Source organism: Vanellus vanellus (genome assembly GCF_965231255.1).
Source record: "Vanellus vanellus genome assembly, chromosome: 2".
Taxonomy (NCBI): Eukaryota; Metazoa; Chordata; class Aves; order Charadriiformes; family Charadriidae; genus Vanellus; species Vanellus vanellus.
The window spans coordinates 8,467,723-8,480,887 of record NC_138906.1 but is presented as its reverse complement, the minus strand read 5'-3'; the positions used below and the strand labels follow the sequence as shown (position 1 = coordinate 8,480,887).

The window sequence follows — 13,165 nt, the reverse complement described above, 5'->3', positions numbered from 1 at the left end:
CAGCCAGCTAGGCCCCTGCCCGGGGGAGGCTCCCCCGTCTCCCCCCCCCCGGCTCCCCGCCCCGAGCGGCCGCAGCTGTTCCAGCCGGAGCTGCTGGAAAGCAGCCACGCTCCCCAGACTTTGTCTCCCTCGCACACAGCGCTGAACTCTGCTCCCTCCCCTCCCCCGGGGCGGCCGCGGCTCCCCGCCGCTCGCTGCCTTCCCCACCCCCTACGCCTCAAGGGGAAGGGGAACGCGGGGGGGGCTCCCCGCCTCGAGGCTACGGCCAGCCGTTCCCCCCTCCCCCAGCTCCCCAGGAGAAGCGAGCGCTGCCGGGTCGGCCGTCGTGCGGTACCCCGCGGAGCTCTGTGCGGGGACGGTGACTGCTGCCAAGCGCCCACTTTCCTCGCGTGGGGCTTTTTTTTTTTTTTTTTTGTGTTTCCTTCCTTTTCCAAATAAATAATAATAATAATAAAAAAAAAACAAACAAACAAAAACAAGGGCGGGGTGAGGGTGGGGGAGCGGAGTGGGCTGCCGGCCCCTGCGGGGCGCGGTGCGGGGAGGATGGGGGTGGTGGTGGTGCGGGGAGCGCCCCGTCGCGTCCCGTCCCGTCCCGTCTCCGCTCCGCGGTTTCCCCGCAGCCCGCCGCGGCAGCCAGCCCGTGAGGTCAGTGTCGGCGGCGGATGGGTGTCTGCGCCGTGGGACGGGCGGGCAGGCGCAGTGTGGGGCCGCGGCGGGGGGAGGCGGGCGGGCTGTCTATGTGTCGCACTGGCGGGGGGGCTGGGGGGGGGAGGGGAAGGGAAGGGAGGCGGGGGGGGGTTACACACCAGGGCAGCGGCGGCAGCGCCGGGATCCCTTCTCCACCCCGCGGGAAGGGGGGAGGGAACCGCCTCCTCCTCCTCCCCCCTCTTCCTCCTCCCCCTTTTTCACCCTTCCTCCTCCTTCTTTCCCCAAAGTTAAACTTCCTGCTCCCGGCCCGGCTGGGAAGGGGACGCGGAGCCCGGCCGGACTCAGCCCTCGACACACACACACCAGCTGGAGCTGTCAAAACTTCCTCCGCTCGGCCTCGGCCCCCGCCGCCGCCTCCGCCACCACCACCGCCACCACCGCCGCCGCCTGCTCCTCCTCCGCCCCCGGGGGCTCTGCGCGGGGGGAGGGCGCAGGGCCAGTGTACAATGAAGCGGCGGCCGCCGCCGCAGCCGGGCAGCGCAGGAGCCGGAGCCGCCGCCAGCTCCCGGGGCCTCTGAGGAGAAGGAGGAGGAGGAGGAGGAGGAGGAGGCGGCGAAGGAGGAGGTGGGGGGGGGGGCGCGCCCAGCGGCGGGATCAGCCGCCTCTCGCTCGCTCTCTTCACCTCGTCCGCCACCTCCCCCAGCCCCGACAGACCCCGCCGAGCCGGGGAGGGGGTGTTATTGTGTGTGTGAGACCCTTCCTTCCTCTGCGCGCTTTCTCTTCGCCCCCCCGCCCCCCGTCCCCCACCTCCTCCTCCTGCTCTCCCCCATGCTGCTCCCCCTGCTACCTGTGCTGGTCGGCGGCGGCTGAGGCCAGCAATGCGAGGCGGAGGTGGAGGAGGCGGAGGTGAGGAGGAGAGGAGCCGCGGGAGCAGGAGGAGCATCGGGATCCCCATCACCATCCTCATCTTCATCCTCATCATCATCATCCATGTGTCTCTCTCGTCCTGCTGACTAGGATGTCAACGGAGGACAAGAGTCTGGTGGTGGCGGTGGTGGAGCCGCCTCAGCAGCAGCAGCAGCCCCCCGAGCCTGGAGCTCCCCCCCCAGCAGCAGCAGCAGCCACAGACAAAAGACCTAGGGGCCGGCCTCGCAAAGATGGCGCTTCCCCTTTCCAGAGAGCCAGAAAGAAGTAAGTTCGGCGCTTGTGTGTGCGAGGCAGCGAGGGGCCGGGGGCAGGCGGCCAGGCGCAGGCAGAGCTGTCAGCGGAGACTCGCCGCTCGTCGCCCCCTCCCTCCTACCTAATGCCATTTTGAGAAGGGCCCTTCTTTCTTCTCCTCCTCTCCCCTTTGCACTTTCCCCTCCTCCTCCTTTTTCACCTTTGTCTTCCTCCGCCTGTTCTCCCTTTCCCACTTTTCTCTCACCGTCCCTATCCCTTTCTTCTTTCTCCTCCTCCTTCTTCTTCGGAGTTTCTCTTTAGCTCTTCCCCTTCTTCCTCCCTTGTTTTTTTTTTTTTTTTTTTTTTCTTTCCCCCTCGCCTTTGCACCTTCCCCCTTCTCCTTTTTGGGTCTCTGCTCCTCCAGGACGCTCGGCTGCCTTCAGCGTCGCCTGCCTACTCCCTGTGCTTCAGCGGTAGTTCCTCGTCGCTTTCCCTTTTTATCCCCCCCCCTTTTTTTTTGGGGGGGGGGGGGGGGCAAAGACAAGACAGTTATCGGCGGGTGGCAGGGAGAACACCCACCCCTCACCCCTCGCACCCCCCTCAGAGGCGGGTGCGGGCGCGCACAGGCCAAGTTGCGGCAGGAGTTCCGTGGCCGCCCGGCCCGCCGTGCACCGGGGGAGCTGTCAGCCTCTCCGGGAGGGACGCGCCGGCGGGACGGTGGCGAAGCACAACAAACACAAGCCGGAGGGGGGGGGGGGGGGAGTAGCGGGGGCCGCCTCTTCCTCGGCTGTGGCAGATTTCCCTTCACCGCGGCCTCTCCCCGCCGGGGGCGCGGGCGTTCGTCAGCCCCAACGGCCGCGCCGCTGCCCGCCCCGGGGGAGCCGCTCCTGAGGGGGAGCCGCTCCTGAGGGGGAGCCGCTCCTGAGGGGGCCCCCCGCTGCGCTCCGCTTCCCCTCAGCTCCGGGCGGGTGGGAGTTCCCTCAGGGTGGGTACGGGGCAGCCCGTCGTGCCAACGACCGCTTCCCCGCGGAGAGAGCCGGGCAGGCCGGGCGGGTATGGCCGCTGATGGGGCCTGAGATGCCGGGGCGGGCTGGGCTGGGCTGGCAGAGGCCTGGCGGGCGCTGCCGTGCTGGCGGCGCTCCCCACGGGTTATTTTTGAGTCGGGCGGCCCTTGCCATGGCATACCTGGTGGCAGCAGTAATAGGGCAAAGCTGGGCCAAGCGCGTTTTGAGAAGAAACTGTCACGATGGTTCGAGTCTGTGGGGGCCTCGGGGGTTTCAGAGTTTGTTTCCCTTTGTTCCGGAGGGAGGGTGTCAGTTGGACACCCCCAGACTCTGTTCAAGCAGGCGAGTGGCGGGCGCTTCGCTGAATGCCCAGCCCGGGCCTCACACTCGGCTGCTGAATCAGAACCATTTATGTTGGAAAAGACCTTTAAGGTCATGGAGTCCAACCATGATGTCACGGTGGAAGTCCAAAACACCAGCAAGGGGCTCAGCCTGGCTGGACCTAAACACACGCGAAGGCTGTGCTTTCCTCTAGTATAGTTTGTTTTTACAAATATGTGTTGCATAAATACCTCAGGACAGAACTATCATTAGTTTGGGATATATGGGTTTCTTTGTTGTTGTTGTCATCGTCGTCCTCGTTGTCGTCGTCATTGATGAAAGTTTCCCTTTAAAGATTTTAACGTTCACCCCCTGGTTTTGGTGGAGATGCATAGTTTACATCTCCCTCTTAATTATCTTACGTACTCACTTGATACAAATTTTCATATAGCAATAGTTGAAAGTAGTTGGCAAACATATAGCCAGTGAAGTTCTTAGGTTCATCTGCTTTACTCTTTGTTTCACGTACTTGGGTTTTATTTCTACACATAGAATCCAAACTTTATATAGGAAACCACTGAATACTTTATTGTAGCAGAAGTTTTAAGAAGAAAAATGCAAATACGACTGAAATGTACTGGTCTGCACAAAAAGCAAAATAGCGTTATTTGTGAAAACTGGCATATCTTATAGGCCATCCTGAGGTTGTGTACAGCTCTTGATGAAAAGCAGGTGCTAATGAGGTGATTCCTTTTTTCCAGTTAGGTTTTTGGTGTCATGGGAATATTGTTGACTAGTTTTAGGGAAACTAAATTTTTCTGTAAAAATATTTACTTATGCTGACATGATTATAAGCGTTTGTGTAAGCCAGAAATTAAATTAGCTGAGACAAAATTTAAAATTAATCAATACTCTTTTTTTTCACATTATGATTGTGGTGCCAAGCGTGTCCTTCCCTATCTTTATGGAAAATGTGTAATGTTGGTAAAGGCCTCATGACATAAGTCATAAATGCTTTTCAAACTAAGATTTCATTACAAATTGTGATTTTTGTAACTTTCACATAGTAGATGTAGACCGATCTTTTTTTAGTTACATCCATATTGTGGAGAAAATGGTTTTATTTTTTAAGTTTTGCAATTTACAAAATACCGGTTACAATTAGGTAAGCAAAAGCAGAAATAAAATAAGTAAAAATATTTTTTTTTCCCATATGACTGCTTGGTCCTGTCTTCCTTTTCACTTCTGTGCTTTCCAGTTGGATTAATGTGCCTCATGTAAACCAGATAAAAGAGCATATGTCAGACCATTTTCTGTACTGTAATCACATGTCTAAATCACTATTAGCCAGTCAAATTGTTCAACCGCTTTATCCCATTATAGGAAATGTTCCACTGAATGTTCAGTCTAAGTGCAGTCTAAGTAATGATAAAACGAAGAGCCCTGCATTAAACCAGCAAACCCAAAATAGAGTAATTCCTCAGCTATGGATGCCTCCATTAAAGAACAATAGCATATTGGAGAATGCTGTAGGTTGGTATTTTACCTTCTTGAAGACCATGTTTTTCAGCAAATTTGATGAGTTTAAGCAGACAGATGGGAAACTGCCTTGAATCTGCTTCTGTGAGATGCCAAAGACTCTCAACTCTTCCCAGAAGTAGGCTTATGTTAAGGGAGCACAGGGTTCTTCAGTAGGACAGCTGTGTGCAAGTGTCTGTCATCCTGTGTTTTGCCTGGTTATTGGTAAAAGTTCCAGTGGTACTGTGGGCACAGGTATGTATAGGGAACAGTTGAGGTGCCCTGTAGGTGATCAACTGGGAATCACTTTCTTTGTGGCCTCACTACCTGGAGAGTTACTGATAGTAGAGCATGATGCTAGAAGAGCTTTTTATCATTGTTTGAAGGATATAGCTTCATGAATAGCATTGTCAGGAGACTTAATCTTAGGTGAACAGTTCATTTTTATTATTTATATTGTAATTGTGCCTAGAGGCCAGGGCACCGTTACACTACATACAGTACAAATGCATAAGCAAAGATTGCTCCTGCACAAACAATTTCTTAATTTAAATGTAAAGATAAGACAGCATGTAAATGTAAGAAATGTACTGGGAAAGCACAAGGGAGCTGTGAGAATGCTCTGAGAAAAAGAGCATGCGGAAGTTCAAGTACCCTGGCTATCTCGGCATCAGTGAATGATTCATAGGCATCAGACTTGGAGGATATATTTAAAGGAGGGTAGCATTGGCACCCTGAGGATTTTCACAGATAGCTTGTTTCCTGCCTAAAGTGCTACACACTGGTATTTTCTTCCTTACGTTTTGACAGCTGGATATCTGTATAGAGTAGTGGCTCAAATTTAAGAGGTAGAGCTAGAATAGGCCACACAGAGCCTTGAAATTGAGAGCAAGTAGGTTGTTCATGATATGGTTCATCAGGAAGAAGGAAGAACACGACAGTCAGAGCAATGAATGAGGAAAATATTTTTGTTGTAGCAGCTTTCAAATGAATTTAAAAGATGACAAGATTGCACTTATGAAAGCCAAAAAACCAGAATAAAGTTGTATTACTGAAGATACAAAGTGATGTAGGAAAAAGAAACTTTGAGGTGCATAGTTAAAAAAGAAGTCTTGCTGGTATTGTATAGCAAAAATGGAAATAATTAGGGGCCATCTCATCATAGGGCCTGAAATCTTGGAAACTTAACTTCTGTACTTGGTTATACCTCAACTTGCAGGCTATGGACCTGAAGGATAGGAATGTGATCAGAAAGAAATTGCAGGGGAAGAGTATTGGTTCCATTTTAACTACATTGCCATTGTATGAACAGCTGGTTACTCATAAAAATGTATCAGAATAGTATTGTACAGGTGTAGTAAACATTTTTGTAATCTGTTTTAAGTAATAGAGCTTTCTTAGCCTATACAGGTTATAAGCAGCACAAACAGATGTATCTTCTTAGCAAAAATTTAGTAACAGAAGTCTTAATAATTGTGACCATGATGACAGTTACTTTGTAAGTCAGTATCTAAGCTCATTTTAAATTTTATTTTCAGTATTTATTTTCATTGGACTTTGATGTATGTTACAGATGATTTTTGCAGATGTGTGTAGTTTAAAACAGCATAGGATAATGGCCTCAAAATGCATGAAATTTGTGGAAAACTTTTTGTGTGTTTATTTTTAATTACCTATGTTTTAATTTTCGTCCTAGTTTTTCATTACTTTGGCCAATGTAAGCTGCAGTAGGTTTTCAAAGGCCGTAGATTTCACACATGCAGATAGTTTTGAGGACACGTAAGCATAGTATTTTTGCCAGGAAATGATTATTTAAGATTTTTTCTCATTACTTTAGCTGCATTTGCATTAGGGTAGGCCAATATTTAAAGATATCTATACTCACTTCAGAACCTTAACATGTTGGATGGACTCTATTGCTCAGCTGTGTTTCTTTAGTTTGTCACACACCTTCTATGTGATACTGTTTTCTTTACTTGCCTGCCCTTTTCTTGCTTCAAAATTTAACATTTGCAAATGTGAGATTTATACTGTGCTGTACAATAAAAATGTTCCTAAATACATGTTCACAGTTAGGAAAAGTAATTACTACCTGGCAAGATGGAAGTGTTTTGATGGATGGGCTTCGTACAACGATTGTATGGCTGAGGGTTAAGGTATTAAAGCAAACAGTGGCCTATACTTCTGCCTGTCCGAGTCACCTATCCAAAGGCTTGGCCAAAAGCCAGAAGGTACACACTAGATCACACAGCGTGAAGAGGTGAGGCACGGGAGTAGGCTTCGTAGTCAGGACGTGACATTGGGTCTATGAAGGCCTTCCTAGTCCATTGTAGGACAGGACGCAGCTATGTGCAGTGGGGTCCCATGGGCACCGTGCCATTTTCTTCAGCAGCCCATGCTGTGTTACTTCCCCCGTCACCATCGTACTGCCAAGCAATTCCCCAGCTGCCCTGTGCAGCTCTGGCATAGCAGCCTGGCTGAAACCGCTCACAGTGTGATTTTGCTCAGGAGGTAAATGATCTCCAGTAAACGATCTCTGTATTAATTTTTTGATTTTCTGTTCTTGATAGGATTTATGTGATGGATGACCGTGAAAGTTGTTACACATAGTGGGTTTCACAGAATTGTTTTGCCACATTATCAAAGTTGTTGAAATGTTGATTAACGTGGTGTCTTCAGTTGTGTCTTAAGGGTCAGTGAGATTAGGCTTAAAGTTGAAAATAGGTATTTTTCCTATAACCTTAGCCTACAGTTGCACTTGCAGATGAATTCTCCAATTTTTTTTCTTTATTTGCCATGACAGTTGTCAGTTTGTTAATGTTTGTATTTGATGATCCCTTGAACTTCTGTAGCACTTGTCATGAGAGGACTTCCAAGAGCTATCAGACAGTATCACAGTCTGTGAAATCTCAACATAGTCGGTGTATTGGTCGTAAGGCATGTCTTTGCAGAAGTAGGAATAAGAACCCAGTCTCTTGGTTTCTACTCTCTGAGCCATCAACACACCAGACATCTTTCCATCCTGTATTCAATGACACAAGAGACTTTTCCCAGCTTAAAACAATAAAACACTTCCATTTTCTTGGCTTTGCTTGTGCATACTCTTTTTTTTTTTTCTTGTTAGCGTGCTCAACTCCTACTAACTTCTTGTCATTGTTCTTTCATAAGATAAGTAATTGGAAATGACCATTTCTATTCTTTGTTGTCATTTGAGTTGAGAAATGGCTTTCCAAGGCAGTTGGCTTGCTGAGAATAGGTAAGCTCTGCCTTTCTCAGGCCAGAGTTGGTTTTTTTCCTCCTTAGCCCAGCAGTCCAACAACAATGTTGGAGGGGTAGCAGGGTCATCTATAACCAGGGAAAAGAGAATTTCCTTACCCGCCATTCATGATCACTCCCTTATGTTATTATACACTGATGCTGTGGATTTAATTTTTTAAGAAATGTTGTCATAGATACACTAAAGTGTTATGAAATGGTAAACAATGAAGTGACTAACAATTTCAAAAAATACTGAAAGCTTTTGTCCTTTCTATGTTTAATTATTGATAATCAATTCATGCAATCTACATGATTCATACAGTTTGGAAATACACAAATAAGGAAGATTTCATTGTAGCAAATAGTGTTTGCTAGTAACTTGCATTAAATTCTGCATTTTTTGTTTTCTTTTTTTACTGTTTTTTAAGAGAAGGATGGCACAAAACATTCCTATTAATGACATTCTAGAGTTTATCAGATGGGTTAGTCAAAATAAGGCTTCAGGAACTGCATTAAGTTCTTCTAGTAGTGTTGTTGCTTTCAAAAGAAAATAAGATGAAGTAGGAAAAAGCCCTTAAAATCTAGAATACTTATGACTTGGAGAACCACAGGCAGTGAGTGTATGGGGTGCATCAGGTGGTTATTTTCCTCAAACGCCATAAATCTCAAGCTAGTTCTGGCAGCGAGAAGAAGCATCAGTGCTGCTGCCCTCCCTCCGCTACCAGCTGTTTGTTCTCTCCCTTGTGTGACCCAGGCGTTCGTGTAGCCATGTGGTGAACTGCATTGGGAAACTGATCTGGGTTAAAACTAACCTGGCAAAGAAACGTGTTTGTGATAGCATGAGGGAGGAGGCCAGAGCAAGCAGCCAGGCTGCAGGGAGACAGAGCTAAGTCTTTTGGTAGCACTGCCAGCTTAAAGTAGTATCTGCAAAGCTATAGCCTTGGTTGTCTGAAATTCGAGGGTGTTTGGGTTTTTTGCTGACTCTTTGAGTTCTTCAATATGGGATTTCCTACAGGAGATTGTAAGAGGTTTTTTCAGCCTATAGTCATTATATACGCTGGTTGGTTGGATGTTCTAAAAAAAAAAAACAAACAAAGAAATGCTGTTGAGAGGGTTCTTCACAGCATATAGACAGATGAGTTGTTCTTATCTAACTGATTCTTGCCCCAACGTTGGCATTGGTTAAATAAGGAACTTCAGTTCTCACTTTGATCCTCAGAATCATTCGTAAATTGAATATTCCAAGTACCCTAAAATAATAGTATAAGTAAAATGTTTTATGTTAACAATAGTTCCTGGTATTCTGAAAGCTCCTGCCTACAAGTATATAAATATCTAGGCATTATAATAAAATAACACTACATGTTGCTTCTTTCAGAATATTCTTCCTTTCACATTTTTGGAAGTATTTTTATTAAATCGCACATGCACCACACCCTATTGCCAGCCATTCCAATATAAATATATAATTACTAATTTTTGATGCTTTATTTATCAACATTCTAATTGCTTTTCTTGAAGAAAAGGCTGGAAGCCCTATCAAACTAGGATGTTCCTCCTCCAGTCTTTTGTCTTTGGGTGGGGGGAAGGAAAAAAAGAGGCCTTTTTGCTTTTCTGCTGCGTCATTACTGACAATAAATTCTTGCTAAAAATAGTTTTAATTAGGCTATCAGAAAAAATCAGCTTTAGGAAAAATTACCAATTTTTTATTTTGCCTATTATATTTTTATATTCCTTGGAACATATGCAGTTGAATTGCTTGTATGGCACAGTAAGATAAAAGGAATTTTTGGTAGCGAAGATGCAATCCAAATGTCCAGCCTCTGCCACTAAATGTTTACCGGCATCTTATGTGACTGTTGGAGAGTACCGTCTGGAAGCGTCAGCTAGTCCAGAATGACTTCTGGAACATCCCAGGGTCTGTGGGACCCAGGCTAGTCTGATAATGGTGTCTACCCTCCTGTCTTTGTCTGGCAGTGAAGACTGTCTGCAGTGTTCTTAGTGAAAGTTTTCTCAACAAAACATGATAGGATGGCTCTATATTGTTATTAATAAAGGGGGGAGCTATGCTGTATTAGAATTGGGGAGATTTTACTAGTAAGCTGTTTCATAAATATAGAATGTGAATTATTTAGTTTTTTTTTTGTTTGTTTTTGTGAAGTGTGGACTTCAGAAGTGCAATGAAATTCTTTTAAATAAAATGAATATTTAGTTTTGCTATATCACCACAGATGAATGGAACTGTATGGCCAAAAAGACTTCAGGGTGATCTTGCTCATCCTTCTGTACCTTCTGTATATCTGTACCATTTCTGACAAATGTTTCTCCAACTTGTTTTTAAAGTAGTTGGTGAATGCGATTCCACTGTATCTCCAGGCAATTGGTTTCAGTAACTAATTTTCTAAAGTATAAAATGAATATTCTTCACTGCTGATCAAGCTGGTTTTGCCTTGTACTACTGACAGTTAAGACTCCACAGCTGGTAGGGAGAACAATTTTTATAATAAACTTTTATTTATTAGGAGATTGTCTCCTTTGTTCTGCACTGAACAAGCTTAACCTCTATAGCATCGTAATGTTGACTTACCTGATTTATCCTTCAAAAGTTTTCTAGTCTTTAAGTTTCACTTGGTGGGTATGAACGACTTTTCAATTTATCAGAATGACTTTTATTAAGCTCTTGTCCTCTAAAATGTTTATAATCCCTGCCTCAGCCAAGGGTCATATGCAGCTCTTCTATGTGTGTGAATTTCCTCATGCAGGTCCTGGAGGAAGTAACTTTCTTGCAACGTTCTCCCACCTTGATTGAAAATAATTTGCAAATAAATACCCTTTGAGTGCTCTAGTTCATTGTTGCCAATGTGTCTTAGGGCAATTTGACCAGGACCATATTATGGAAGATGATCACTCATAGTTTAGAGGTGACTTTTGTTTGTTTCTGAAATACGGTGTGAATTTCTTCCAGTCCTGCTGATTTGAATTTCCTGGATTATTCAGCCTAATAGCAAAATCAGTTTTTAGCATTAGCTACAGTAAATCTATTTTATGAAAGCTGAAATATAGAGAACGGCATTTGATTCTGTTTTGTTATCTGTTCGTTCTTCTTTAACATTGTTATGTACTGACTTTTGTGTTTTTATTCTTACTTCTAAAATATTTCTGAAACTTTGTTTGCCTTTTATATTGCACAGTGGTAATAACGCATGCTGTGCTTTTCTCTCTTCTGATTTTTATCCCTGACAGTTTATGCTGTTCCTTTATATTCATTAAATGCCCTTGTTTCCATTCCTAATATGACTCTTTCTAGTTTCAGACCCTTATTACTGGCTGCTTTTGATGCAGCTCGTATTGTTCATACTACGTTTCCTATCTTTCCCCTGCATTGCAATACTTAGTCATTGTGCGTATTCCAGTACAATAGCTGCCAGTTCTCCTTTAAATCGCATTCTCAAGAGATTCTAGCAACAAGTTCAAAGAGTTTGTTGAAATTTGCTTTTCTTATTTCAGTTAATTGAAGATAAAGATTTGTTCTCCTTTTTCTACTGCGCTTGTTTTTTCCCCTTCCTTGGCACAGTGAATGCTTCTCGTTACCACTTCAGCCAAATCACTGTACACATTGAGATGTTTAAAATGGAGCCTGCCCTAATAGAGTGAAGTGTGAAGTAACTGCTCTTCTGGCATCCTCAACTTTGTGAAACAGTTGTCCTCAACATTTTCACAAACATGTTAGGCTGTTTGTTCTGTTATTTTGGTTTTCCATTAGATGTCTGGATGTAGAAGGCCTCCTCTTACCCCTAAGACACGTGCTCTGAGAGCTCTGTTAATTGCTTCAAAAGGTGTACCATCTTCCCATCCTCCGGTCAGTAGAAGTTTTTTTTCTCATGGCCTTTCCAGTTCCTTATTCCCTCGTTCCCATTCTCTGTTGCTTATGTTTTTGTTTCTGCTCCCACTTTTTTCCTTCTCCGTCTTTTTTCCTCCCTCTTTGTAACAAAAGCAAATGAGTGGGTTTTTTCTTACCATGGCCCACTGAACTGCACGAGACTAGAACTTCACTTAGAAATGGGCCAGGTGCTTTGCATTGTGAAGAAAGGCTTGGAAAAGGGAATTTTGAAATAAAATTCCAAATAAAGAGATTTCATTTCAATTTCTGTAAATTTCACCATTTATAAATTGGGCTAATTCTTGGCTGTGCTTGTGTTTTGTGTTGACTAGTGGCCTGGTTGTAGCTAGCAGTAGTGTTCTGGCACCTGAAGCACGTGGCTTCTTCACAGTGACCCTGTCTGTGCTCATGAAAAAAACAACATGGAGTGTGTAGCACCACTGGACACAATCATCCCTGCTGTCAGATCTCTGCAGCACTTGGTCATACAGGTTCAACCTGGGGCTGCCAGCACTCTTCCACGTGGTTCTCAGGGCTGGCGCGGGGCCACGCACCGTTCCCAGCGTAGCTCACGTGTGGCTGCTTTGTTTGGGAGTTTGAGAATTAGGTAGCATGGATGTAGGCTCTTCTGTGCTAGTCAGCCTCAAGGCCAACATCACCAACTATGTTTAATTTACTACTATAACTATAACTGGTAGTTTTTTGCTGGTTTGTTTGTTTGTTTTAAGGAGGAATTCAATGAAACTGATAGAATTCTCATCAGTTTTACTTTCCGCCTCCTGGGCAAACACTGTGCCACAGTTAATGTTCTCTAACCCATAGGGATGTAAGTTTAGGAAGAACAGCTCACAGCAGAATTGCTCTAGAGGGAGCGGAGGAGATGGCATGTACAAGCCATAAGGCTCTGGGAAACACTGACTTTCAGTGCTACTTCAGTCTTCTGAAATACAATTTTTCCTGAATCATGTTTTGCATAATTAACCTTGCATCAGGCATCCTGGTAGAGATTTACACAAAGGAAAGTGCAAAACCGATTCAGCAGGAATTCTAATTTCTTTTTTCTGCCTGTGTCTTCCAGAAACCCTTTAGGAGAGAACTGGGCCCAGAAATGGGGGGAGGGGGGGTGTGTGTAACTCAGGAAATAAATGATCTGTAAGCGAGATTATTTAAAAAAATGATTTCCCTGAGGTCTTTCATGTAGCAGTAAGTTGGCTTATGACTGGCTATTCTGTCACCTCTCTTTGTAACGGAATGGGAGAGTATTCTTTGTCCTATCGTGTGCTGTGTACAGCTTGGAGATGTAATCATTTCTGTTTCAAATGTGTTTGTTGGTAAAGAATAAATACAAAAACTTGGTAAACTGACTCACATATTTTAT

The 13,165-nt window shown here is 45.3% G+C and overlaps 1 protein-coding gene across 1 annotated transcript in view; it reads left to right on the top strand.

Moving 5' to 3' along the window:
• The first annotated feature begins 1,359 nt into the window (after positions 1-1,359).
• Positions 1,360-13,165, top strand: part of KMT2C (lysine methyltransferase 2C) — a 201,363-nt gene continuing 189,557 nt past the window's right edge. The window contains exon 1 of the mRNA XM_082498871.1: positions 1,360-1,839. Coding sequence (XP_082354997.1) covers positions 1,667-1,839 — 173 coding nt within the window. The 5' untranslated portion in view covers positions 1,360-1,666. The remainder of the gene's footprint in view (positions 1,840-13,165) is intronic.